Source organism: Danio rerio, chromosome 15, assembly GCF_049306965.1.
Source record: "Danio rerio strain Tuebingen ecotype United States chromosome 15, GRCz12tu, whole genome shotgun sequence".
NCBI lineage: Eukaryota > Metazoa > Chordata > Actinopteri > Cypriniformes > Danionidae > Danio > Danio rerio.
In genome coordinates this window covers 36,469,649-36,495,823 of record NC_133190.1, presented here as the reverse complement: position 1 = coordinate 36,495,823, position 26,175 = coordinate 36,469,649, and the positions used below count along the sequence as shown (strand labels likewise).

General features: G+C 35.1%; 2 protein-coding genes across 6 annotated transcripts in view; both read right to left on the bottom strand.

Moving 5' to 3' along the window:
- Positions 1–13: 13 nt before the first annotated feature.
- On the bottom strand, positions 14–12,984 carry tekt1 (tektin 1). The gene is made up of 8 exons (NM_001007397.2): positions 12,906–12,984; positions 9,765–9,960; positions 9,397–9,562; positions 8,123–8,251; positions 5,389–5,529; positions 5,034–5,259; positions 2,850–3,046; positions 14–314 (listed from the first exon to the last, which is right to left on the bottom strand). The coding sequence occupies exons 2-8, from the start codon at positions 9,952–9,954 to the stop codon at positions 155–157; spliced, it is 1,209 nt and encodes a 402-aa protein (NP_001007398.2). The 5' UTR covers positions 9,955–9,960; positions 12,906–12,984; the 3' UTR covers positions 14–154.
- Positions 12,985–13,267: 283 nt separating this feature from the next.
- The window catches only part of inpp5ka (inositol polyphosphate-5-phosphatase Ka), a 21,432-nt gene continuing 8,524 nt past the window's right edge, over positions 13,268–26,175 (bottom strand). For 2 of the 5 annotated variants that reach the window (XM_005157623.6, XM_009291784.5), the window contains 7 exons: positions 24,538–24,647; positions 22,749–22,775; positions 19,615–19,834; positions 19,396–19,533; positions 16,362–16,445; positions 16,180–16,284; positions 13,268–14,328 (listed from right to left, as the gene is read on the bottom strand). In XM_005157623.6, coding sequence (XP_005157680.1) covers positions 14,248–14,328; positions 16,180–16,284; positions 16,362–16,445; positions 19,396–19,533; positions 19,615–19,834; positions 22,749–22,775; positions 24,538–24,647 — 765 coding nt within the window. In that variant the 3' untranslated portion in view covers positions 13,268–14,247. 5 annotated transcript variants of the gene reach the window in all.

The window sequence follows — 26,175 nt, the reverse complement described above, 5'->3', positions numbered from 1 at the left end:
TAACCAAGAAACATTTTTATTTTTTATTTATTTATTTATTTATTTATTTTTGCAGGCATTTTATGTCTGTGTTTAACAAACAAACATTCCATTAGAGATTTTTAAACACATTAAATGTTTTAAAAACATCACTAGGTTTTTCCATTGTACATGTTCAGAAGCTCTGTATAGTGATATGCTGGCGCAGCTGATGGCAGATCACCTCGTCTATGTACAGGGAGTTTGTCTTCACCTGGATCTCCTCTTCCAGTCTCAGTTGGTTGTATGCTAGAGCTTTTAGTTCAGACTCTGAGAGTTCCAGAGCCTCGCTCAGTCTGAGGGGGGAAACATACAGGGGAAATGCTTTTAAAATTAATTAGATACTAGTTTTTATTCATAGACATTGGCACTTGTTGAATAAATTATGTTGTTCTGTTCTCACAATGTTTTTATTATTTTCCTATTCACTTCTATTGGGATCTGTTATTTAGATATCTCTATTTCAAGACAGGCTCATTCCGATTACGTAACCCTATATACATTTGTAAAGAAAGCAAAATACATTCCAGGAGCTACGTTTGTTTGCAGTTTTCACCAATCCACCAGAGGCCGCTGTGTATACTTTTTGAGAATTCCAATTCCTCTTGCGAGTGCCATTCGCACCTGCTGTTTTCATGTAAACCCACCAGAAGACACTGTCGACCGACTGACTTATTAACTTACCAACCGATTACCCCCACCCCCTCCTTCTCTAAACCCAATCAATAACATTTTTAAAAAACACTGATTGACCCACCCACCCCCTTCCCTAAACCTGACCCCAGTGTTTTAACAAGTAATCCAGAAAAAGAAAAGCCCCCTGATTTTTACCACGTTTTCAGATTTTACCATGTTCTCACCCTGCTATTTACTTGTTTATTTTATTGTTTTAGCTTTTGTTTTTGTCTTACCCGCTTTCTAAAACCGTTTTTCGCCAGACTCGAACCCTGTTGTCGCGGTCAACTCCGCTCTGCATCTCAAGTCCGCCAACGTACATGGCGAGCTAACTGGGCATACTGGTAACAGCGGGAAAGCAGTCCACACGGAGGTAAGTGGTAAGCTGCTAACTCTGAAAAAGCTCTGGCTACATATTTTGCTATCTCCAGAAACGTGTATATAGGGCTACGTTTTCACAATGAGCCTGTGTTGCACTACTCAGGTTTGACTAGTATGCATTCCTAATCAGACCCCCTAGTTTTTCGCAATTCTGCAATCGCTGAATCCAACACAAAATCAAAAAAAAGTCGAAAATTTTTGCAATGGTGCAAAATTCTTAATTTAATGCAAAAAAAATTAAAAATCACAAAAAATTTAAATAATCTCATAAAACATCAAATTCTAAACCATTTAATTTAAATTAGATTTATTTCAGTTTGAATTTAATTGTTTTACATGTATTTAAAAAAATAATAAATTTGTATATGGCGAGGCAGTGGCGCAGTAGGTAGTGCTGTCGCCTCACAGCAAGAAGGTCGGGTTGCTGGTTCGAACCTCTGCGTTTCTGTGTGGGATTTGCAAGTTCTCCCTGCCTTCGCGTGGGTTTCCTCCGGGTGCTCCGGTTTCCCCCACAGTCCAAAGACATGCAGTACAAGTGAATTGGGTAGGCTAAATTGTCCGTAGTGTATGAGTGTGTGTGTGGATGTTTCCCAGAGATGGGTTGCGGCTGGAAGGGCATCTGCAGCGTGGAAACTTGCTGGATAGGTTGGCGGTTCATTCCGCTGTGGCGACCCCGGATTGATAAAGGGACTAAGCCGACAGGAAAATGAATGAATGAATTTGTATATTTTTTTCGCAAAATTTTCCACAAATTTCTGGGAATAACCGCCACAAAGTCATTTTTATTGCAAAATATCACAAAAGAAATTGTGAAAAACTAGGGTGTCTGCCTAATGACGCTAGTGCATATTTGTATATATTATTTATTCATTGGATACCAGTAAATATTGTTAGATGATATTACTTAATCAATACTAGTACTCATTTATTAGACAAATATAAACATGAACTAGATACTAGATTTTGCTGCATATTGATTGGCTACTAGTACCTATTCCAATACTAGTACCGATTCCAATACTTTTTAAAGACATTACTAGTAAGATTTTTTTCACTAGTAATTTCTTTTTAATTGAACTCTATTCGGATCTTTCAGACTAGTCATAGCTTAAGAAGATTAACATAAGCAGTTCTTACTAGTAAGATGAGGAATGTTATGCATGTTAAATGAGAAATTATTTTATGTCTAATAAATGAGTACCAGTTGCTAATAATCAACTAGGTACTCTTGTATTTGGACGTAGTTTCTAATTAATAAGTACTAGTAGCATACAATAAGAACTAGTGTCTAATGAATAAATACTAGTATGTAAAAAATAAAAACTTTTATGTGTTTTATATAGAGTATTTAATAAGTGCTAGTATCTAATGATTGATTAACAGAATAGTATTTTAAATATGTACTAGTCAGAACTATAGTAAAACATACTAGCAGGGGCCATATGAAAAATATTTAAAGTTAGGCCCCCTGTTAGTACTGTTAAAACTAATAAAGCAGATTACTTGGGGCCCACAAAGTTTGTAAGCACTTAGACTCTTCATAACTTACTTAACAAACCTCTGCATATTAGTCATAGTCTTAAAGATGAATCCTCATCAAAGTCAAAGGGGAAAAATGTAAGATATTATAAGTAACAACGGAGAAGTTGTTGCTATTAATTATGAAGTAATAAGTATTCACTCCCCTGGCATCTACAGGCACACTAGTGAGTGACTAATGCTATTGACAACTGTTGCTATAAGGGACATTTGTTCCTAACAATGTAAATCTTTACCTCTGAACATGGTTAGTGAGCTCTTTGATCTGTGCCAGCAGTTGGATTTGAGGCGGATCGTGGCAGAGCTCAACGTTGGGTCTTTGACTGCGTGTGGACAGTCGAGTTTGAGCCACTTTCAGAGGAGCTTCTTTTTCTGCGACAGCCAATCGTAGAGCATCCTGATTCTTCTCTTGATTTGCGATCTCAGCCAGCAGCTATGAATGAGAATGTAATAAGATAGATAAAAAATAAAATAAAAATCAGGAATTATATAGCCAAGATTAAATTGAAAACAAGTCTGTCTGCCTGCCTACACATATAATTTGTATTAGAGCTTCACTAAATTATATTTTATAAAAGTTTTACAATTGTAAATGTGAATTTTCCAGGCCTGGAATGTTAAATATCTTGAAGTTGTTTGGGCAATTTTTGTTGTCTTAAGGCCCAATAAGAAGTTTGGTTGAGAGACCCTATTTCTAAAATGAAATTGTGCATTAAGATTTTTACATTATTATTACTCTACATTTTTATTTATTACTTTATTAACATTAATTGGTATATTAAATCAATTGGTCGTTGTTAACTCAGGTCCATTTAATAATATTAATGTGCAGATAGCAAAATAAACTAAGATTAACAAAGTTTTTTTTTTGTTTGTTTATCTAGAAGGTTTTTTAGATGATAGTATCAGTAATGTGTTTTATTTGGGATATTTATGAGCTAGTGCACACCAAAACAGTGACAAAATTGCTTTTAGGAGATATAAAGCCAATTAGGGCTGTGCAATTTGGGAAAAATATCTAATTACGTTTATTTATTTTTTTTTTTTTTGACATATTGCGATTTTGATTTACGATTTAATTTTATAGTCAAGCATCAGCTCAATAATCTGTAAGCCATGGCAACAAATCTGTGACAGCTCTTAATAATGAACTTTTTTTGTTTGGTGTCTGTGACTGAAACCAAAATATTCCCATATTACCGACATGCCTTTTTTTTTTAAATTAATTTGTCTTTCTTCTGAAACAGCAGACCCCATCATCCCACATGTCAGCACTTTCCTGTTTGTTTGTTTTTTTTAGTGTGCGACAGTGTGCTCACTCAATTGGCTAGTAAGGCTGTCACTGATCTGTCGATTTGTCCTACCTTCTATTCAAAAAGTTGGTAGCACATTTTGATGACGCAATATGCTACCCATCAGATTTTACTACTACTGTAAATTTTAATGTAGGTTAGTGTGATATGAAGCTGGAATATCAACCTAGCCTACATAAACCCTATCCCTAACCTCAGAACCGTTCAAATACAGCTCTTAAATAATTAATTAAATAATACACACACAAACACATATATATATATATATATATATATATATATATATATATATATATATATATATATATTTGCAGCCTCTTGTGTTTAACTAATCGCAACATTTCAAATTGTGTTTGCGATTCGATTTAGACGAATCACACAGCCCTAAAGCCGATATGAACATGTAAAGCATATAGTTTGTCACTTTCGCCCAAATGGATCAAGTTGGCGTCACCTCATACTTCAGTTTCTCATCAAATCTTGACCAATCAGATGTGATAAAAACAAAACGCTATTGGCTGTTTTTTAAAAAGGGGAGGGGCTACACAATGTCCCACTCCCTCTTCATCTTTCGGTTGAGCTTACGTCAAACATTTAATAAAAATGCACATTTCAAAGCACTTCATGGGACCTTTAACTAAATCTCAGAAAATAACCATTGTTAAGTGTTATGTTATTTAATTTGTTATTTGTTTGTAATTTGTTGTATCATCATCTAACACTAACACTTTACAATGTTTATTTAGCTAGCGCACATTGTTATTCTTTAGGTGAACAATTAATCGTTGCAAGTTAATCCATTCAAATAAAATGTTTGTTTTGGTAATGCTTCTTCATTTGGAGTTGACGTCTCATTTGAAGTTCCACATTTCTGTTGACGTCAATTTGACAGCGTCAGGCACACTATTCCTAACTACACCCCTCTCACCATTAGTTTGATGTGCAAACAGAAAGCCCCGCCCCCTGTTCAATATTCTATTTCATTTGGAAGGACATCAACATACTGAAATAAAAGTACTTCCAGTTCACATTTAAATATAACATTTAGCCTATATCTCAACATAAAAATGTGTATACTATATATAGTGTTGTGATGATGGAATTCACCTCATTGAGCTGGTTCTCAAGCTGTTCTTTAGCAGTTTTGGTCTCCTCTATACGCAGATCAAATGCTCTTCCAGTGGTCTCGTACTGTCTGCGCATGTCTCTGGCTGTCTGCTCCAGCAGGCTGTCCACAAGAGCTCTCAGAGAAAGAGAGTTGTTCTTCTCCTTCTCGGCTTTGCTAATGTTTAAGTTGCACAGGCTCTCCCACTCCTCAGGAGTCACTGCAGCTCTGGAAATAGTGAAACGAAATAGGTTTGTGAAATGAATATCAAATAGGGGATTTGATATTCAAATGCATTCCTAAAGTAAAATTAGATCTGAAGTACATTTTCCACAGAAACATGTTTTCTTATCTTACCCGGAATATTTAAAGCTTGAATTTCCTTCATTTAAATCAGGTGATGTGTTGGTGAGAAGAGAGCAGAAATCATCAATATGCTCAGCCTGAAATTTGTCCTGCAGGTCTTTTTCCAGATAGTATTTCACAGAACGGATGAGTCTGTAAAGCACAGGAAAAAAGGAATACATATATATTGTTATTTAAGTTGGAGCAAATTGATTTTAATATAGTTATTGAGCAATATAATAATATAAAAATGCATTTGTTTTTACACTTTTCAATTATTCCTGAATTGCTATTTAACATTTACAAAAAGAAAATTAAATAACTTGTTATAAATTATGAATGAATTCTCAATAAATTGTTTATGTATTCATTATTATTATTTTGTAACATCTGAAAAAATGTTGATTATTTATTATTTGATTCATTCATTTAAATTGTTTTATAAGTTTTTTAAATACTGATAATTGATTGTAATTTGACAATTTGATAACAATTTATAATTTTATTATTTACAGTTTACGAGAAGAAGTCTATACATTTTTTGGCAGGAAAATCAAAAGTAATGTGACATTTACATATACTCCTGACAGCCTCTCTTTCTATCGATGGGAAATGAAACTCATAGGGCCCTATCATACACCCGGCGCAATAAGGCGCAAGACATGTTTCCCCGACGTGTTGCTATTTTTATAATCAATTTGCGCCACTTTGTGGACTCATGGGTATTCTGTTCTAGAGTTGTGCTAAGGCACATTGTTGGCGCATTGCTATTTTGAGGAACTAAAATAGACTTTGCAATAGACTAGCTGAGAGCAGGTCTAAAGTCCAGCGAAGAGCATTGTTTAAAGCACACAGGATGTACAGCAATACGCAAATATCTTTAAATATGAAAAATAAATAAAGGAATAAAGTATTACAAAAATTATTATTTTCTTTATCAATTTAAAAACCACTGCCTCCATGTCTTCTTCCCCCCAGGGCTTTTTTCAGTTAATTCCCGACAACTTGCTATTGTATAATGCTCGATGTCTTCAGTGGAGTGTACAACATCGTTGCCATATCCACGAAAGAAAGTAACGGCCGATTGGAGGAGGCTTATTCTTTATTCTCATGCAGCAGATGCTCTGTTTAACTGTTTTCTCGCTAATAAAGCGTTCAGTTTTTCCACTAACAAAGTCCGCCATGTAAAAAGCAAATGCACCATGGTTTGATGTAACTGACTCTCAAAGGGAATGGGAAATGAGATTGGTTTATTCACAAAACTCACCCATAACTCATTAAGAGAATAAGCTCAACCCTGTTAAAACCTGCGCCGCAGCACAGAGCAAATTTTTCTATCCTTAAAAAAGCAAAAGTAGACTATTCAGACATGCCCTTAATGCTTTTGCGCCACGTGCTTTGGACTTTGCGCCTAAATTATCAAAATAGAGCCCATAATGTTAAAGACAATAGCCCCTTTCACACATACAGACCTTTCCGGAAAATTGCCGGCAATTTTCCGGAAAGGTTGTATGTGTGAACAGGTCATTTTTGAAAATACCGGTAAATTCATTCTGGCTATTTTCCGGAAAGAGAAGTTGTAACATTACCGGCAATTTGCCGGAATGCTGCGCTGTGTGAACGCAGAAGGAAGATTCCCGTAATAAGCGCGTGCACGTCTAGAACGTGCTGACGTGAGACGTCTGCTTTAGCCAATCACAACAGTCAGACGCATTTACGTCCGCGCGGTTTGTGAGTAGAAAAGCCTTTGAATATTTTTCCAGACACATTTAGCTGCTAGAAGTTAGTCAGATCACGTTTATATGTTCTTCTTAATGCCAACTGTGTAAATAATCATCGATGAGATGCTTATGATAAGCCGTTGTTTGTTTACGTTCGTGTGCCTGTGAAACAGCCTGTGAGCGCCAGCACACGTACATATTATGAACATCTCGACATGCGAAAGTGATCCTGAGAAAGTTGTTCACAATATTGATCATCCACAGAGTTTGTAATTTAGCCAAATGTTTACAAATACAAGCCCAGCCGTTTAAAGCTCATTTGTGGTGAATGATGTCAGAATTTACCGGTATTTTGGAATGGATGTGTGAATGCTCTTTTCCGGAAAATTTCCGTAACGTCCTCGCCTGTGTGAACAGCGCTTTTTTCAATATACCGGTAAAGTCTTTCCGGAAATTTTCCGGATATTTACCGGTATCACTGTGTGAAAGGGGCTAATGTCAATGCAGTAAATTCAATGTGTTGTGCAAACGTAAGGGATTTATTCATTATATAGTTTCAAATCAAAATATCAAACAGTTTAAACGTTGCTGTCACTACACTTTTTTCTGTGGGTCAAACCAGTGTTTTCCAACCCTGTTCCTGGAGGCACACCAACAGTACATATTTTACATATCTCCCTTATCTGACCTATTAACTTCAGGTTTTGGAGGCTCTTCTTTTTCTTCTTCTTTCTGGAGTCTCTACTGTTGATGTGCCTTCAGGAACAGGGTTGGGAAACAGCATGAAAAGACAGAACTACGTATTCAGTAGTACATAAACCAAGTGATCCATGCTGTTGTTTACATCCAAGTATTGCATACGATTAACTGACTAAATCTTGATGTACTTTAAGTGCAAACTCTCTATATCGGGGCATTGAATCACATGCAATCTCTTGTACTTAACATGTGGACAATTATAATAATTTTCTGGCTGCAGTTGATGTAACAAAGGGTTTCTTCCTGTTTGGCGTCACAGTTCCAACCTGATTTGCTCATTAATCTGCTCGAGTGTTCGCTGGAGCAGGACCATCACTCCTTCAACCACCTCCTTCTCCTTCAGCAGCTCCTCTTCCACCTCATCATGCACCAGATCAATGGCCACACGCTTCTGTCTGAAGATATCCCATAAAAATCACATAATTAGGCCAAAATGCACTTCTTGCAGCCAATTAGCAGTAAGGGGTGTGTCTTGCAATGATAGTGGATAAGCAAAAAGGGCGTGGTCATGTGTGGTTATGGGCATGTTTGTTAAATATCAACATTGTTTGGTTGTTCAATGCTGTTCTGTGAATGCCGCTGATCATTTCATGTAAATGTGATTGCCATACCTGCATTTTTCAGGAGTTAATTCAGTTGTTCAGTGTTTGTTACTACTGTATATCTGAATTGACAATATACATGGAATGGATTAATTGAACAACATTGATATTGTAATTGTTCATTAATTATTATTATAATTAGAATATAGTCTGTTAAATAAACCTGAGTATAAATTTAGTTAGGAGCAAAATTGGTGGCTCAGTGGTTAGGACTCTTGCCTCACAGCAAGAAGGTCGCTGGTTTGGGAAGTTGGCATTTCTGTGTGGAGTTTGCATGCTCTCCCCGTGTTGGGGTGGGTTTCCTCCAGGTGCTCTGGTTTCCCCCACTGTCCAAAGACATGTGCTATAGGGGAATTGAATTAACTAAATTGGCCAGAGTGTGTATGCTGGATAAGTCGGCGGTTCATTTCGCTGTGGCGATCCCTGATGAATAAAGGGACTAAGCCGAGGGAAAATGAATTATTAAATTTAGTTGTTCGAAGTGAGAAGACATTTAAAGTTAAGCACCATACATCCATAGAAAATACTGTGTTCATATTTTAAAAATGTGGCCAGGCTTAATACAATTGATGCTGTGTTTCTTGTGACCCATTTTAAAATGTTATCTCAATCAGGTAGTGTTTATCATTTATTTTGAACAAAGAAGATCTTAAATGCAATAAGTATAGAAAGACATGACAGTTAATTTACACATATGAATAAGGCCTGAACCTTTTTTGAGAAAATGGAATCCATGTGATTGTTTCCAGCTTGCACATACATGGGACATTGTCCAAACTGTGCCACATAGGAGAAATTGTAATTGGGTCACTTGAACTATGCAGTGTAAATGCAGCCAAAGTCCACAGTAATTGTGCATATTGTCTATTATGTGTGTACAGAACAGGATTACGCAACTGAACTCAGCTGCAGTGTGTATTGCGGCCAGTGAGAAGTACCTCTCAGCCAGGCATTGCAAAGTCACTTGAAAAGGCTCAGAGCAGCTCTCCAAAGCCTTTTCCACGCGGCTCTTGTAGATTATGAGGGTCTCAATCTCCTGCACCATCTGCTCAAACTTCTGCACCAGTTCCTGCCTCCAAAATTTGATGTCCTGGATCCTCCGTTCTGAAATAGAGATGCAAACTCTTATCATAGTTAAGAATGGAAGTCGATAACTCTGCTAGATCATTTGAAATATATTCTCTCCTTATCATTTTAACTGTATGACTAATTTTTATAAATAATATCATCATGACACTTCCTGCACTTCTGCTGCATGGCCATTTGTATCCTGTCACATGTTTTGTGGTTGGTTTGTTTTACATACCCAGTCTCTTCTGAGTGTCGTGCTGCATGCGTTTATTCGATTTGTTGCACTCCTCTATGAGCCTTTCACACTCTGCTGTCAGTTTCTCCGAGTGTTTTCGTCCAGCTTCTGAGCTTCTGTAATGTTCCTGGTTTGCATGTTTCCACTCGGATGGCAGAAACCTATCTGGGGGTCCCATCAACCGAGACATTTTTTTCTATAATGAGAAAGGAATATTTTAGTTTAAATAGATCTTTTTAAATATTTGTTTTTCATTGATAGTTCACATGATAGTTTACCCAAAACTGAAAAGTATCTCTTCATTTACTCACCCTTCCCTTGAAAAGAAAAGAAGATATTTTCAAGCAAGCTGAAAATCTGGAACCATTGATTTCCATAGTATTTATTTTTCTACTATGTACAGTTAAAGTCAGAGAGATTATTTCAACACATTTCTAAACATAATAGTTTTAATAATTCATTTCTAATAACTGATTTCTTTTATCTTTGCCATGATGACAGTAAATAATATTTGACTAGATATTTTTCAAGACACGTCAATACAGCTTAAAGTGACATTTAAAAGCTTAACTAGGTTAATTAGGTTCACTAGGCAGGTTAGGGTTATTAGGCAAGTTATTGTATAACAATAGTTTGTTCTGTAGAAAATCGAAAAAATATATAGCTTAAAGTGGCTAATAATTTTGACCTTAAAATGACTGTAAAAAAATGTCAAACTTATTTTATTCTAGCTGAAATAAAACAAATAAGACCTTCAAAAACATTTTTTTTTCCTTGCTCTGAAATTTCCTTGCTCTGTTACATCATTTGGGAAATATTTAATAAAGAAAAAAATAATTCAATAATGGGCGAATAATTCTGACTTCAACTGTATGTCAATGGCTGCAGGTTTGTACAATACATCTTATTTTGTGTTCAACAGAAGAAAGAAACTCACTTGAGGGCATGTAAATAGTGAGTATATTTTTATTTTTAAGTGAATTATTCCTTTAACACATTTTTGTTCAAATACCAGCATAAATGAATACACCCCTTTTGAAAATTAATATTTACTTCCAGTTCTTAGTGAATATAGCTTACATTTTTTGATGCATTTAAACAAAACAGTTGTGTTGAACAGTTAAATAAGAGTTTGATCACCTAACATCTTTAGGAATAGAAAGATAAGAAAGTAAAAACAAAACTAAATTTGATATTTTTAAGTTTCTCTTGATTTTTTTTTTATTGTTTAATCAAATTTATTCATTATAAAAAAATCACCAACATATTAATTTGGGTGTACTAATTTTTGGACATTGATCTTAAGTTAGTTTGTTTAGATTATTTCCCGTTTTGGTTTTGTCACTGACTAATCTAATGTATATGCACAAATATATTATTATTTTCTTGTTGTTGTTTTTTTTCATATTTATTTTTATTAAACATTTTTTATTATGAACAAAGCCCAAGATCTACCCAACAAAAAAGTCAAATAAAATCAAAACAGTAATACTGTAATAATAGTTACAAAATCAAGATTAAAACATATCAGTGTCTCATATTTAACCAAAATTGTACAGTTTTCTTACTGGCATCATTTATTTTGGTTGTGGTGTATTCCAAACTAATAATGGACAGTAGATAGAGCCTCCAGGATAGGTCAGCCGGAGGATCCAGCCATATTTTCAGGATTACAAATATCTTATTGTAAAACTTCATTTATTCATTCATTCATTTTCCTTCGGCTTAGTCCTTTTTTTATCAGGGGTCGCCACCACAGTAAGATGAACTGCCTATTGTAAAGCATCATATATTTATTTATTTATAATTTTTAAACAGGAAAAGATTAAAAGATAATCGGGCCTGACTCAGCATGAATGCTGTTTTTCAGCAGGTTCCTGCTCTGCAGAACATAAAAACAGACAGGCATCTCATCCATCAACACAGTACAAACAATCACCAAACACATAATATAAAGAAAAGCAGGCTACTATCTCAGTGGCTACAGCGATAGTTGACCATCAGATGACGAGCATGGGATTTTTAAAAAAAGTCTCAGTGTTGGTATTGTTTTGAGATGTTGTGGGATCTCATTCCAGGCTTTTGTAAAAACGTAAAAGAAAGATCTCTGTCCATAACAGTTTTTAAAAGCCGGTACTGGCAAACATCCATTTGTTACAGATCTGGTGGAACGATCAGCCCTTGTGTTGAGTTTTGGTACCAAAGCACAAAGGGCTGCTGAGGTAGAGCTATTTAAAATTTAATAGTACAGTTTGATACCTGTGTTCATAATGTAGTTTTGAAATGTTAAAGCTTTAGAAAGTGATAGAGCAAAACAGTCATGTGTCCATCCAGAAAATCTGCGGATCTTATAGGCCCTATTGTACAGTCTAGCAATTGGCTCCAGTTGCTAGAATTATAGAAGTTTTAGATATGTGTTAACATTAGGGTGTACTCATTTATGTTGAGCACATATAGTTTTAGCATTTTAAATAAAACAATAATAAAACTATACAGTTGAAGTAAGAATTATTCGCCCCCCTTTAAATGTTTTTTACTTTTTTAAATATTTCCCAAATGATGTTTAACAGAGCAAGGACATTTTCACAGTATGTCTGATAATATTTTTTTCTTTTGGAGAAAGTCTTATTTGTTTTATTTCAGCTAGAATAAAAGCAGTTTTTATTTTTTTTAAAAACATTTTAAGGTCAATATTATTAGCCCCTTTTAGCTATATTTTTGTTCAAAAGTCTAACGTTACAGAACAAACCATCGCAATGCAATAACTTGCCTAATTACCCTAAACTGCCTAGTTAACCTAATTAACCTAGTTAAACATTTAAATGTCACTTTAAGCTGTATAGAAGTATAATATAAAAGATAAAAGAAATCTTAAAAAGAAATTTTAGAAATGAGTTATTAAAACTATTATGTTTGAAAATGTGTTGGAAAAATCTCTCAGTTAACGTTAAACAGAAATTAATTTTAAATAATTCAGACGTCAACCGATATATGTTTTAGTATTTTACAGTTAAAAGATACACTTGCCAAAACAACAACTGACATGAAGAATACAGGCTAACTACATCAGGATAAAACAGTTTTAACCATCGTTCCTTTACTTAAACGAAACAATAAACAGGGTTAAATAAAGTATGTTACCTGTTGGATCTAAACGCCTCTGTACTGCAACTCAGTAAAACACGACTGTTGCTGACACTGTACCGGCAGGTAAACACACGGTAACTATGGCGACATAACCGTTTTAACGCTAGGTGGCGGTAAATTATATGAATTAACTTTAAATGAAAACTATAATGTGGCTTAAATGGCGCTTGTTAACTTTTCACAATCATTTAAAACTGCATATTCCCAAAAATGACCATCTGACAAAACACATAACATCAAAATAAATATAAAATATGACCAAACAGACGTAATACAGGCACTCACCACCTCATTTTCATTATTATTAGCCATATTTGAAGTGTGCTGTGAAGACTAACTCATTTAAAACAACAAGATTACTGGATTTTCTTTATTTAAATAACATTCATTTTCACATCACCAGTATGCTGTTTACAAAATAATAAAAGGATCTTCCTTGCAGAGAAATTTAGATTTGTTACAGTCTTTTACCTTTTTTACAGTATAATTTTATACAAATATATTCCATTTATACATTTTCATCAGTCTAACTTTAAAACAAAAACACATTCAGCCAAAATATGACTTATTTGGTTCAACAAAAACAGCCTCATAGGCCTAGCCTGTTTATGCATAAACATGAAAGTAAAATTGAATGTTACTGACTAAAAAATACACTTGGTCAAACTATATATGATTTTAGGGCATCCTTCAGTTAATTTCAAACAATTTCAATGGGTTGCGCATAATATAATAACACCACTTTAGTATGATTTAGACATAAATAGCTCCACATAAAGTAAAGATGTGCCAAAAGTACTCAATGAAATTGTGCAAATGAAGCCTTAATTGACAGTGTAACAGTCCATGTTAAGGTTTAACGGAATGAAAAAAACGAGGACAACATCAGAAGTAACAATGTATAGCACAGTAATAAAACAATTGTTTAAAAAATAAATGCTTAAGAGATTGCGGTAATCGTAAGGCTGTGGTGTAAATTAGATAACAAAATAATAATATATCATAATTAAATACATTACTGGTGTGCGTTTCTTAAATCATACCAACTGTTCTTGCATCCTTTTTAATAATTACAGTAATGTAAATGCACTTGCTTTAAATACCACAATCTAATTGGGACTGGACCCACAAACTGCCTGCGATTTAAAATATACTGGCTATGATTATTAACATTTGTGTTACAAAAAAAAGGGGAAAAGTACATTTTACACCCTGCATCACAAATCAGTCTATTCTGGATTAAAACCACGCTTCCTTGATTCCGTAGGTATGTTTGATCTGACATAAGAGCCTGATCACTCCACAGTGTATGAAACAATGTGCACTGAACTTGGTCTTAACTGGCTAGAGCTTGATTGAGTCCATTGATATTTTCAGGCACTAAACCCTCTTCAATCGCCGCTCTGGATTCCTGCACCTAAAGTGAACATTTATTTGATTTAGATGTTACTAGAGAATCAACCAAATCATAGAATAGTTAAGATAGTTATGAGTGATATAGATATTTTCTTTACATTTTACAATAAAGTAGACAAAATATCAATCAAAACATACCAAAAAAAAACAAAACAAAAAAAAAACTGGGGTAGTAAGATTTTTATGCTAACCAGTCTTGTATGCTCACCAAGGCTGCATTTATTTGAATCAAAGATACAGAAAATGTTTTAATATTGTGCAATGTTGTCATTTTAAATAGTTTTATAGTAACAAATCATTAAATGTCTTCTTTAAGCCCCGGTCAGATCAAACCATTTTGTCATGATTTCCTTGACTCAGGGTGTCGTGGGGAGTCATAAAGTCGTTTTCGTCTGTGACGCCCCACGACACCATCGCAGAAATTCTAGCAAGTTTAGTTTTTTTCTCCGTTTTTCATGATGAATTCCGTCACGTGGGTGACACTGGGCAATTAAGCACATCAATTCACTGTCATATTGGTGGGTGCTGCCGTTAATCCACGGGTCATTGGTTCTGCAAACCTTAATTACTTTCTCTAAAATATTAAGGTGTTTTAAGCAATTTTATTTGACAGACTGGCGTAAATATGCAGACATTCTCACAGCAAGTTTCTAAGTTCTCTCAGCCTTCCAACTGAGTTTGTTCCTCCAAGGTAATCTGGGAAAAGGTTCAGTGCCTAATATGTTGTAAAAGCCTGCTCATTCAAATGTCCTGCTTATTCAAATTACCTAATTGAACTAATTAAATTGGAACTCAGGCAATGTATGATTTTGTCATTTAATATAGGCTTCTCTGAAACTGAATATTTCACTTTAATTTTATTTAGGCTAGGTTCTATTTTATTTTTATTTCAATCCAGTGTTTTGGTGCTGAAGCATATAGCGGACTGGTTTTGAAGCACTTAACCTCAGATGTTATTCATTATTCTTGTTTATCTAGTAGATAACTGACCAACAAAAAAAATACATTCAATTTAACATACAAATTATACCAAACGAAATTTGTTTCAATTCATTTTTTTTCCCAAGAAAAATATACAAATTATAACTTTTGTTTGTGCCTGTTCACTATGCTACTCAACTGTGCAGTGATGATGTGTTCTGCCCCGTGGAAAATAAGGATTTAATTAATGCTCCACTGTAATTGTTGTATCACAAAGCTCTGTCATATAATTGCAAATTTTATATTATGTCATTATTTTAAGCATCTGATTTTTCCTCTGTGCTGATGTGCTTTCATTTTCTCCATGTTTGTTTTATAAGCAACCCATGGCTGGAAAATATACATTTCGATTTAAATGAAAATATTTTAATATTAAAAAGGAAATATACGTTTGATCGTATCAATGTCATAACAAATTACCTTAAATAATGTAGCCTAATTGTCAGCAAGCATCAGTGTTTACTGAGGTTGAAATAAGATTAAAAAAAAATCAAAATTGAGATAGGAAATATTGTTATAGCAACACTTTGATAGCTTATGAAGCTCGTAGACGTCACGGGATGACTGATCGTGAAGGAACCTACGACAAGTCAAGATTTTATCTAGACAAAAATGCATAATCTGACATAGTGACTTTCGTAACCGACAATAAAAATCGTGTGATCTGACTGGGGCTTTACTCTCACTTTGTGGCAAAAAAATCTTAAATCGAACTCCAATTTTTAAATTCACAGTTAAGTACGAGAATGATGATTGTTTACTTCCAAGAAATTACAATAATAAATAATTCAATTTCTATATGCACAAATGCTGTATTACACTTTTATTATTTTGATGTTTGATAAATACGCAAAACTGACGTGTTGCTTACCTTGAAAGGTTGACTAATACCCACAATACACTGCAGGTTGCTGCTGTAATAACACAGCACACACTCGCCCCCAAGAACTGGAATTTCATCTTTGTTCATATAAACCTGTAAAAATGACAATGCAATATATGAATCGACTCTGTTGATTATATTAAAAAACACAGACAGTAAATTTTGCAAACCTGAAAGAGCTCCTCATTGAAAGACACCTGGTCATCTTTTACCCATGCATACGTGATGTAGTCGGAAACACTCTTAAACCCAACCTGTGAGGTGACAAACGGGTCTGTATTACAAAAATCCTGGATAAAGCTCATTTCACAAGAGCAGCAGTCAGGTTCAGATTTGCGTTTTCACAATATATATATATATTTTTTTTACAGAAAATGATGAAACTTTAAAAGCAGACTTGTTGTGAGTTCTGCCAGTGGTTGTTAATCAATTGAATACACTTTTGTTGAACTTGTGAAGGCACAATATGTAATTAAGACCACAACTCCCATGATTCCACACTCACAGCAACATCAAACTACATTTTTGTTTGTTGTGAATGAGCTCTCTAGCAGCTAAAATGACATACTGTGCCTTTAATTATACTTTTTATAACAATGTGTTTTAATAGCAATTTATGCAGAAAAACTCAATTACAGTACAGTAATTACTGTAACTCAATTATGCTGTACAGATGCTCTACCGATCAAAGAATAATAGCAAACAAAGCCTGCCAAAAGACATCTTTAGCTCAGCCCACTGCATTAAGTGAATGCTGCATATGCATATTACATAAGAATATTTTTACAATAAACTTGAAATACGTTTTATACTTATACAATAATCCACATTCAATGATTAGTTTTATGTTTCTCAGTCATTTTTAATTCAAATGTATCATCTGCAATGCTTTGTAGGATTGTATTTTTTCCCCCATTTTAAGAGTTCACACTTAGCTGATGATCCATCAAAGCTTGTTTGGCATGCTTTCCCGGGAGAGAGCCCCGAACTCAAGGGATCCTCGAGCCCGGGGCTTCCCCCCATTCGCAGAGCTAGAGGGGAGCCTGAGCTCGGTGGATCTCAGAACTCCCCGGCTGCGATAGCTAAGGGAATACTTGAGAAGGGGGGCTAAAAGAGTGCTTGATTCTTCAGCATGATGTATATCTTTAGACGGTGGGAGGAAACCGGAGAACCCGGGAAAAACCCACGGGAACACGGGGAGAACATACAAACTCCTCATAGAAGCGCCCACCGGCTAGGCGAAATTAGGCCGGTAGTGTTCTTGCTGTGGGGCTTTCAGTGCTAACCACTGGGCCGCCGTGCCACCCGATCAATGGTAAAGGAGGAGATTTGGGGAGGAAGGGGGGTTTCTTCCAAACGAAGATAAAGTGGACTGAAAACTGTGGTTCTTATAGTAGCTTAGGGCTCATATGATTGGAAGATAATGATTAGCTAATACGAGACCGGCCGTGATAAATCATAAGCACGTGATCCTCTCGAAATAAGTTTATAAACAAACTTCCCTTAAACCATTATGTACACATTATTGTACCTTCATATTTTTGTTTGTTTTCTATATACTTTTTTGCTTGAATTACAACACCCAATGTTTCGATTTGATCTCGGCTGGTTGGTTTGGATTATGGTTTACTGGCCTTATTCTTTATAGATGAGCGGGGGCAGCCATTGGAATCTTTTTGGCTCGACACTTGCAGTCTCATTCACTAGCATTGGTTTTTACATGTTAAAAAGAGCTTGTTATGCTGCTTAATGTTGCAAACTAAGATTTTCTTATTATGTTCTTCTTCTTTTTATGTATAGTCATAAAAACACTTGTTTGTAAAACAAGCCGTTTATTATGCCTAGTCATTTCCACTAAATGTTACTGAATCAGAGTTCTGAAACAATTGCAAAAACGGGCGCACTGCATTGCAGAACAAGGTCAATAACACTTTAATAAAAAACCTTTTAAAATCTCTAAAGGAAAAACGAATAGGAAAAACGAATTGTTTTTGCAGTTGCTGAGACTTATTTCAGTGGCTGTGTCTGAAATTGCATACTTTGCTACTAAATAGTACGCTAAAAACACTATGCGAGCCGAGTTGTATATTAAAATTCATAATATTCAAAAAACAGTAGGCGAGAAGTGCGTGGATGATCTACTACTATGGGCACGATTCTGAAGTGTGCATCCAATGGACAGTATGCTATCCCATGATAAAATGTGAGAGAATTCATGAATAAGAGTAAAGCCGCGCAACTGGGTAGGTCACATGATAAAGACAAATGGAAGTATGTCAGAATTCAATTCATCCTCACATTCATACTATATAGAAAGTACTTTTCTAGCAGTCGTGTAGTAAATTCAAATGTAGTACCTACCCGAGTAGTAGGTGATTTCGGATGCAAGCTGATACAAATGTACTTTTAACTGAAACTGATTATTGAGTAGGGGCGGAGCTCAGGTTAAATGGGGTGTGGTTTTAAATATGACCCATTTCACAAGATTGTTAAGATGTGCATAATAGTCATCAGCATCTTAAACCCTAGAAAGTTTTTAATATTTAGATTTTTTTTAAACGCATGTATGTTTATATGTCATTATGTATGTATTATAGTACCTTTGCATTAAATTACCGCTTATGCGAAGCATTACTAATGCAGTGTCTTGACAGGACAGTAAATTTAATGTTGCAATTATCAGTCTCACACATTTTTTTCCTTATTCTGAAAGTCTTGATAAGACTATCGTTATTTTTTTTTTCATTTTTTCATTTTCAAGAAAAAATTTACTAGTTGTACTCTCCAATTTACTGAGCTCAGTAAAGTTTACCCAACTATGGCGTCATCCACTACTGAGAAACCCAGAAATGTGAAAAGGGTCCATTGTGACTAAAGCTGTCAAACTGATGTCAACAGAGAAGCAAGTGGTCAGATTTTGATTGAAGATAACCAAAAAACTAATTCAGTGAATTGATTCACATGGATTAACTGTTCACGTAAAATGTAACAGTGTGTGCTAGCAAAGTAAACATGGTGAATTTTGATTTCACACAGTCTTTAAAAGCCAGCGCTGCTGAAAAAGTAATCAGTAGTATCCACTAAAAGTATCCACAAATACAGTATTTTAGCTCGACCATAGACTATTATACAGATAGATTTCTTGGTTTATTACTTGAACTTTTAATTACTAAACCACAACAAACCACATTTTAGCTCTCTCACCTTATATAACCCAATCCAGTCCCAGGCGCTGGAGGCGAAGGCCTGAAGAAGCCTGTAAGTTATAACTGCGTCAAAGTCTGCGCTCCACTCTCCTTCAGCAAACACCTGAACCAGTGGTGTCTCGTACATCTTTCTCAACTGAACACAGAGAAATGAACAGTCAGTCTTGTAGTACTTCATTTAAAAGTGTGTTTTTTGGTAATTATAATGAGGTTTCACCTCCAAGCGGAAGATGCCGATGACAGGCTTATGGTCACTAATGCCATACTCCATTTTACTTGTGTAATACTCTTGGGTCATTTTCAAGGGAAACTCGTCCTCACGTTCCTCCTCCTGTTGTTTTTCTGGCTCTTCTTCATTGGTATTTTCTGTCAATGAGGCTTTAGGCTTTACTCTCCAGAGAATCCTGTCACACCACGCAGGTTTGCGTTTCTTACCACTAGTCAAGTACAAAGAGGGCAAAAGAAGATTGAAAATATTAAATAACAGAGCAAAGGTTGTTCATTTGAATCACTTTATTTTTTTCTACTTAGTTTAAAGATCTGTGGCAACTCCTTTACAGCCATTATTCCAACACAGGCTCATTCTGCATATGTACCCCTGTATACATTTCTGGAGAGTACAAAATATATCCCAGGATGTTTTTTTTAGCAGTTTTTGTTTTCGCAAACCCACCACAGGCCACTGTGTAGGCTTTTTCAGATCTCAAATTTCCCTTGTGAGTGGCATTCATACCTGCTCTTCTCACGTAAATCTACCAAAAGAATGCCTGACCGACCCGACTCTTAAATCCACCAAAGACGGTCGACTGACTGACAGACTGATCCCACTACCCACCTTCTTCCCTAAGGGAGTTGCTGTTTTCAAAAACATCGATTAACCCACACATCGCCTTCCCTAAACCCAATCAACAGTGTTTTTAAAAGCAATCCAGAAAAAGAAAAGCCCTTGCGGTCAACTGATTTTTACCACATTTTCAGATCTTACCACATTCTCACCCTGTTATTTACTTGTTTATTTAATTTTTTGCCTTTTGTTTTTGTTTTACCTGCTTTCTGGAACTGTTCTTCGCCAGACTCGAAGTCGCAGTCAACTCTACTCTGCGTCTTAAGTCTGCCTACGTACGTAGGCAGCTACTTGGTAGCTGGTAACAGCAGAAAAGCTGTCCACACGGTGGGTAAGCCGACAGCTGGTAGCTCGAAAAGAAACAAAAGCCGTCTGCGGTGCCATACCGCTCCGTAGCGTTCATGTTAAAGACGAAAAACAGCCATATGTACCTCTGTCTACATAATTTGTGCTCTCCAAAAATGTATACAGTGCTACGTATTCACAATGAGCCTGTGTTGCATTATTCTGCTTATGAAAATGAATTTTTGTGGCATGCTTTTTGGAAGTGGAAAAGTCAAGTTCATGTCCAAATCACACATAAAATCACTGGACCAAATACACTAAAGAGGTCAAAATGTGAGAAAATAGAAATACTTTTTAGTTTTTATTTTTACACTAATTAAATTAACTAAATTTAACAAAGGGAACTTTATTGTAAAGATGTAAGAGTTAATAATAATTAGTCTATTCAATTAGTAATATAGCTTGTAACAATTGTATTAACAATTGAATTTGTAAACGGTGTAATGACATTTAAAAGCAAACATATTTTATAAAAACAACAAAATGTATTTATTAATTTCCATTTATAAAAAAAACTTGCAATGTCACTGGTTTCATGCAAATAAACTGAAAAAAAAAGAGAAAACAAATACATTTATATAATGTGAGACTGTATTATATTATTTATATTTTGAATGAGGAATAATAAACATTTATATTTAATATAAAAATAGTTATAAATAAATATTTAAACTATGAAAATTCACTATATTGTGAATATCTATCTATGTATCTATCTATGTATCTATCTATCTATCTATCTATCTATCTATCTATCTATCTATCTATCTATCTATCTATCTATCTATCTATCTATCTATCTATCTATCTATCTATCTATTTAATCAGCAAAACATAAACTGCTAATAACAGATAGAGGGTGCTTATAAGAGGACGTGATTCCTTAAATGTAAATGGTGTGATTCATACAGGTAGCATCTCCGTTTGGGCACTATAAATACATCCAGCAGGTCAAAAGCATTTTCAGTAAGCGAGCATCAGGTCGTTCACATGCTTTATGACCCTGTGTGTTGCAAAGAATAAAATAGCTACTAAACGACAACATAGACAGATACAGTAGATGACAAGATTAACTCTTTGCAACACACACCACCAACTACACAGACTGCATCTATATGGAAGTTATTAATGCTTCACATCAGCAGCAGATGAATGGGCGTTAGACGGGTGATGTTTGGCACACAATGCACTGCTCTGTATTATATAGTGGAGCGATTCTCAATCCCAGTTCTCGCAGCCAAGCACTCTGCACATTTTGTATGCTTCTCTTATTATATCAGAGTTAAGCTAAATTTGGCTGCAAGTGCCCTGCAAAGTGGACATCATATAATATTTAGGCATGATTCCAGTTTGAAAGATGCAAAGAAAATTCTGTCATCAATTTTTCACTTCTTCACTTTTCCAAACCTTTTTTGACATTTTTTCTGACGGTTTGCCCAAAAATTAAACTCACTTTCAAGTGGTTTAATTTGTTTGTTGAACACAAAAGAAGATATTTTGAAAAATGTTGGAAACTGGCAACCATTTAATTCCATAGTATTTGTTTTTCCAACAATGGAAGTCAATTGTTGCCGGTTTCTAACATTTTTTTAAAATATCTTCTTTTGTGTTGAACAGAAATAGAAACTGGTTAAGATTTGGAACCACATGAGAGTGAGTAAATTTCATTTTTAGGTGAATTATCCCTTTGAAGTGTGTGAGAATTGACTTGTTTGCTAATTATGCAAATATCACGATTAATGAATATCCCTTTACACTTCTGTAGTAAGGTTTGTCTGATGTACAAGATTTAGTATATTTTAAAATGCAGTAAACTTCAAGTTCAGCCAATTTCCCATGTGCAGGGGCTAGGGGGTAGAGAGCAGTGGACACTATGTAGGGAGCATGTAAATTGGAACACAGTTGCTTCATAGAGTTGCTTCTCTCTTCTAACGAGCTGGTTATCTAAATCAGGTGTGTGAAATGGGAGACATGCAAAATGTGCAGAGCGGGGACCGAGATTGAGAACTGCTGAAATAGTGGATGAGCTCCACAGCAGAGAAAAACGTTTTTCTAAAGGAAATGCTACCATTAGGGATAATTGTAAGGAATTCTGGCAGAATGCTAGAGAAGCAGGGTAGAGAGGTTCAAGTTAAGAGGCACATGGGAAATGTAAAGCTTACTTAAAACCAAACCATGTCGTCTGAACCCTGCAGAGAAAGAGAGCATGTGTGAACATCTGACACAAAAAAACAACCCTGGAAGAGGTGCTGGGAGATATTTAGGGTAAGGGTAATTGTTTTGTAGCAAATAAGTCATGTTTTTTTAATATCTGAATTGTACTTCGACTTATATTAAGCAAGAAAAATGCCTTTCCACCTATTCCAGTTTCTTCAAGCTCAAGTATCAGGTTTACAGTAACACTCAGTGCAAGTGCAACCATGTAATGTAATCTGTGTTTTGGTGCAATGCAAAAGTATGAACAACTTGTTTTGGTTCGCTTTTTTACTACATGTCTCATATCAATCGTGTTTGGTCAAATGGCAGATGGAATGTGATTGTGGATGTGTAAATGCATCTAAACACATTCGCTTTTCACTATAATAGCAAGCCTGTGTTTTCTCTGAAAATGGTCAAAAGTGGACAAGCTCAAAGTCTTTTACACCTCATTTACAAAAGTATTTATCCTCATCTATATGTGATCAGATCATTAACAACACATCTTTATTTCACATGTAAACACGACCTTGAACTGTGTAAGCAAGAAGTTGCTGAGACTTTTATTTCAGTTTGTTGATGTACTTCAAACTAAAATTGAATATTAAGTAGGGGGCGGGGCTTTCTTTTTGTGCATCATTCCGTCGTAGCAAACTAATGATAAGAGGGGCGTGGTTAAGAATATTGTGGCTGAAGCAGTCAAACAAACGTCAACAGAGAAGGACCGCCACTCCAAATGCAGAAGCAAATGGTCAAACTTTGATTGAAGATTTTTTTCAGTGGATTAATTTGCATGGATTACAAATAATTGATTACAAAAGAATAACAATATGCACTGGCCTGGCTCACTGTGTGATTTTAGCCACAATTTTGTTGTATGAGACAAATGTTGGAAATCCTAAAAGATTCCTATAATTATAGGATAACATTTGTAGTAGTTATTGATCATGCTTACACACAATCATTGACATTTTCCATCCAATGAAATTGTATAATTTAAAAACTTAAATGAATAAATTTAAAAACGTAACTTTCATATAAAATGTTCCATGTACACATCATTTTCAATTTTTTCTGTCACCCATATTATATGCTTTCGTTCATGTACTGCGCACAGACTGTTTTATCTGCATCATATCCACCTGACATTTATTTACTTTCCCTCTCTTTGAAACTTGGCAAAATGTCACGACTGCTTCCACCTCTGAACTACAGCTCCTAGTAAAAATTCCGTGTCTTTTGAAGAGAGGCAATATGGAGCATGTACAAACTTGCATTAATCTTTAATAAAGCTGTAAAAACAGACAGCATATAAAACATCTGCTTCACAACGCCATCTACAATGTTAGCTAAATTGGTCACATGACTGCGTCACATGACTAAAATACATCATTGTTTTCTAAAGCCTCCGTTTTCACAGTCCATACTGCAACATGAAAACTGCATTTTCAAATCACTCCACTTTCAACCGTGTTTTTAAAAAGATACATTTTTGTTTTCTAAAAACAATAGACAATAAAAAAAATTGTGTTTTTAAACAAAAGCATATTAGTGTGGAAATGAATGAACAATTGATGACACCAGACTCCAGATCGTGCTTGTGTCCGTGTTTGGCACTTGATTTTTGTTCAGTCTGACATTATGAAGAAGTGAGATCTAACAGTCTGATAAGCTACATTTGTGTTAGGTAAATAAATGATTGTATGAAAGTAAGATACACTGCAGGATATATTGTGAACACATTGTGTTATGTACCTTGTGTCATAGTTGTCTGAGTTCAAGTCAAATTTGTAGGTGGGCTGAAAGTCCAGCGGTCCCTCTTCAAACTTCTGCAAAATAACTTCCTTCTGTTTCATCATGGTGAGCTGGTGAGACAGAAACATCAACAGATGGGTCAACAATCTTTAAGTACATCAGTGAACAAACACAAGGGACTTTCAAAGTCTTTGCTAAGGCGTTATAAGCCATGAACCAAAACTAACAAGTTGTGAGGAGAATCATAACATCACAAATACTTAAGAAATGAAGTATACAGTATAAAGATCAGGCAAAAATACAAAGGTTAAAGAATATGAACTAAATTACTTTAGTGAAGGAAAGATTACAATCCTACAAAGAATGAAAACGACACAATCAAATTAAAAACAGCAAAGTCTTTATTGTTAAGTATTATTATTGTTGTCATTTATTACTGTTGTCCTTTCTTTCTTTTTTTTACTCTCATTTTTACTATCATACATTAATAAGCATTGTTGTAACTCCCTACCCCTGACTGGTTTCTTTCTATATGTTTTATCTATATCTGTGACACTTGCTTCATTTATTGACTGTTATTGTCCCTTATGTATGTACTCTGACCTGTCCACCAAGTTACCTTTACATGCATACACACACTCACACGCACACACTCAAGCACATACCAGTACATGACTATATTGTTGTTGTTTTTGTTTTGTTTTTGTTTCGTTGCTTTGTATTTGTTATTTGTTGATTTTTTTTCTTGTATTTGTATGATTTTTGCATATTCTAATAAAAAAAATAAAATAAAAAAAATAAAATAAAGAGCTACAGTTTAAAAAAAAAAAAAAAAACAGCAAAGTCACTTAAGTTTGTCGTTCATGTCTATAGTAATTTTGTATTTGTAGATGTTTTAAGTTTATTGCAAAACATGCAAATATATACAAATATTTTGAAAAATGTTGTTATTGTTAAAAAACTATTTCCCAATAGTGAATATAGGTGAAGTTTGCTTTCACTTTTTAGTTTACTTTTGTTCTATTATGCAAATTCCAGATGATAATAAAGCGTGTTTGGCATGCTGTTCCAGGAGTGAGCCCTGCACTCAGAATATCCTCGAACCCGAGGCTCCCTCCTGTTTGAAGAGCGAGAGGGGGGTTTGAGCTCAGGTAGGTCTTGAGAAGTCCCACGCTTGTTGATGAGTTAGGAATTGTGAGTTTGTCTATGATGCCACTTTTGGACTTGTCAATTAACTTATATTGTATGTCTTTGGTTGGTGGGTCCAGGGAACCCAGGGGAAACCCACACAAGCATAGGGAGAACATGCAGACTCCAACCAGAAAGGCAGACTGGCCATGTAATAACTGGAACCAGTGCCATTCTTGCTGCGAGGCAACAGTGCTTACCGCTGTGCCACCGTGCCACCCTATCTGGAAAAGGGGGAGTAGTAGGGGTGGAAGGGTGGATTCTTCAAGATGAAGATAAGTAAAGTGAAAAACTCTGGTCATTTATAGTGAGTTAGGATTTGTCTGATTGGTGTGATATATGAAGCTGATGCAGGACCAGCCGTGATCAATCATAAGCATGTGATCCTCTCGAAATTAGTTTAGAAATAAACTGCACTTAAAGGGATAGTTCACCCCAAAATTTAAATGA

Excerpts from the sequence above, each read along its gene's own strand:
- tekt1 (NM_001007397.2), bottom strand. The coding sequence starts at position 9,954 with ATGTCTCGGTTGATGGGACCCCCAGATAGGTTTCTGCCATCCGAGTGG. Across the intron at positions 5,530-8,122 it reads CAGATTAATGAGCAAATCAG|ACTCATCCGTTCTGTGAAAT; the intron begins GTTGGAACTGTG and ends TGTGCTTTACAG. Across the intron at positions 3,047-5,033 it reads TTGAGAACCAGCTCAATGAG|CTGCTGGCTGAGATCGCAAA; the intron begins GTGAATTCCATC and ends TCTCATTCATAG.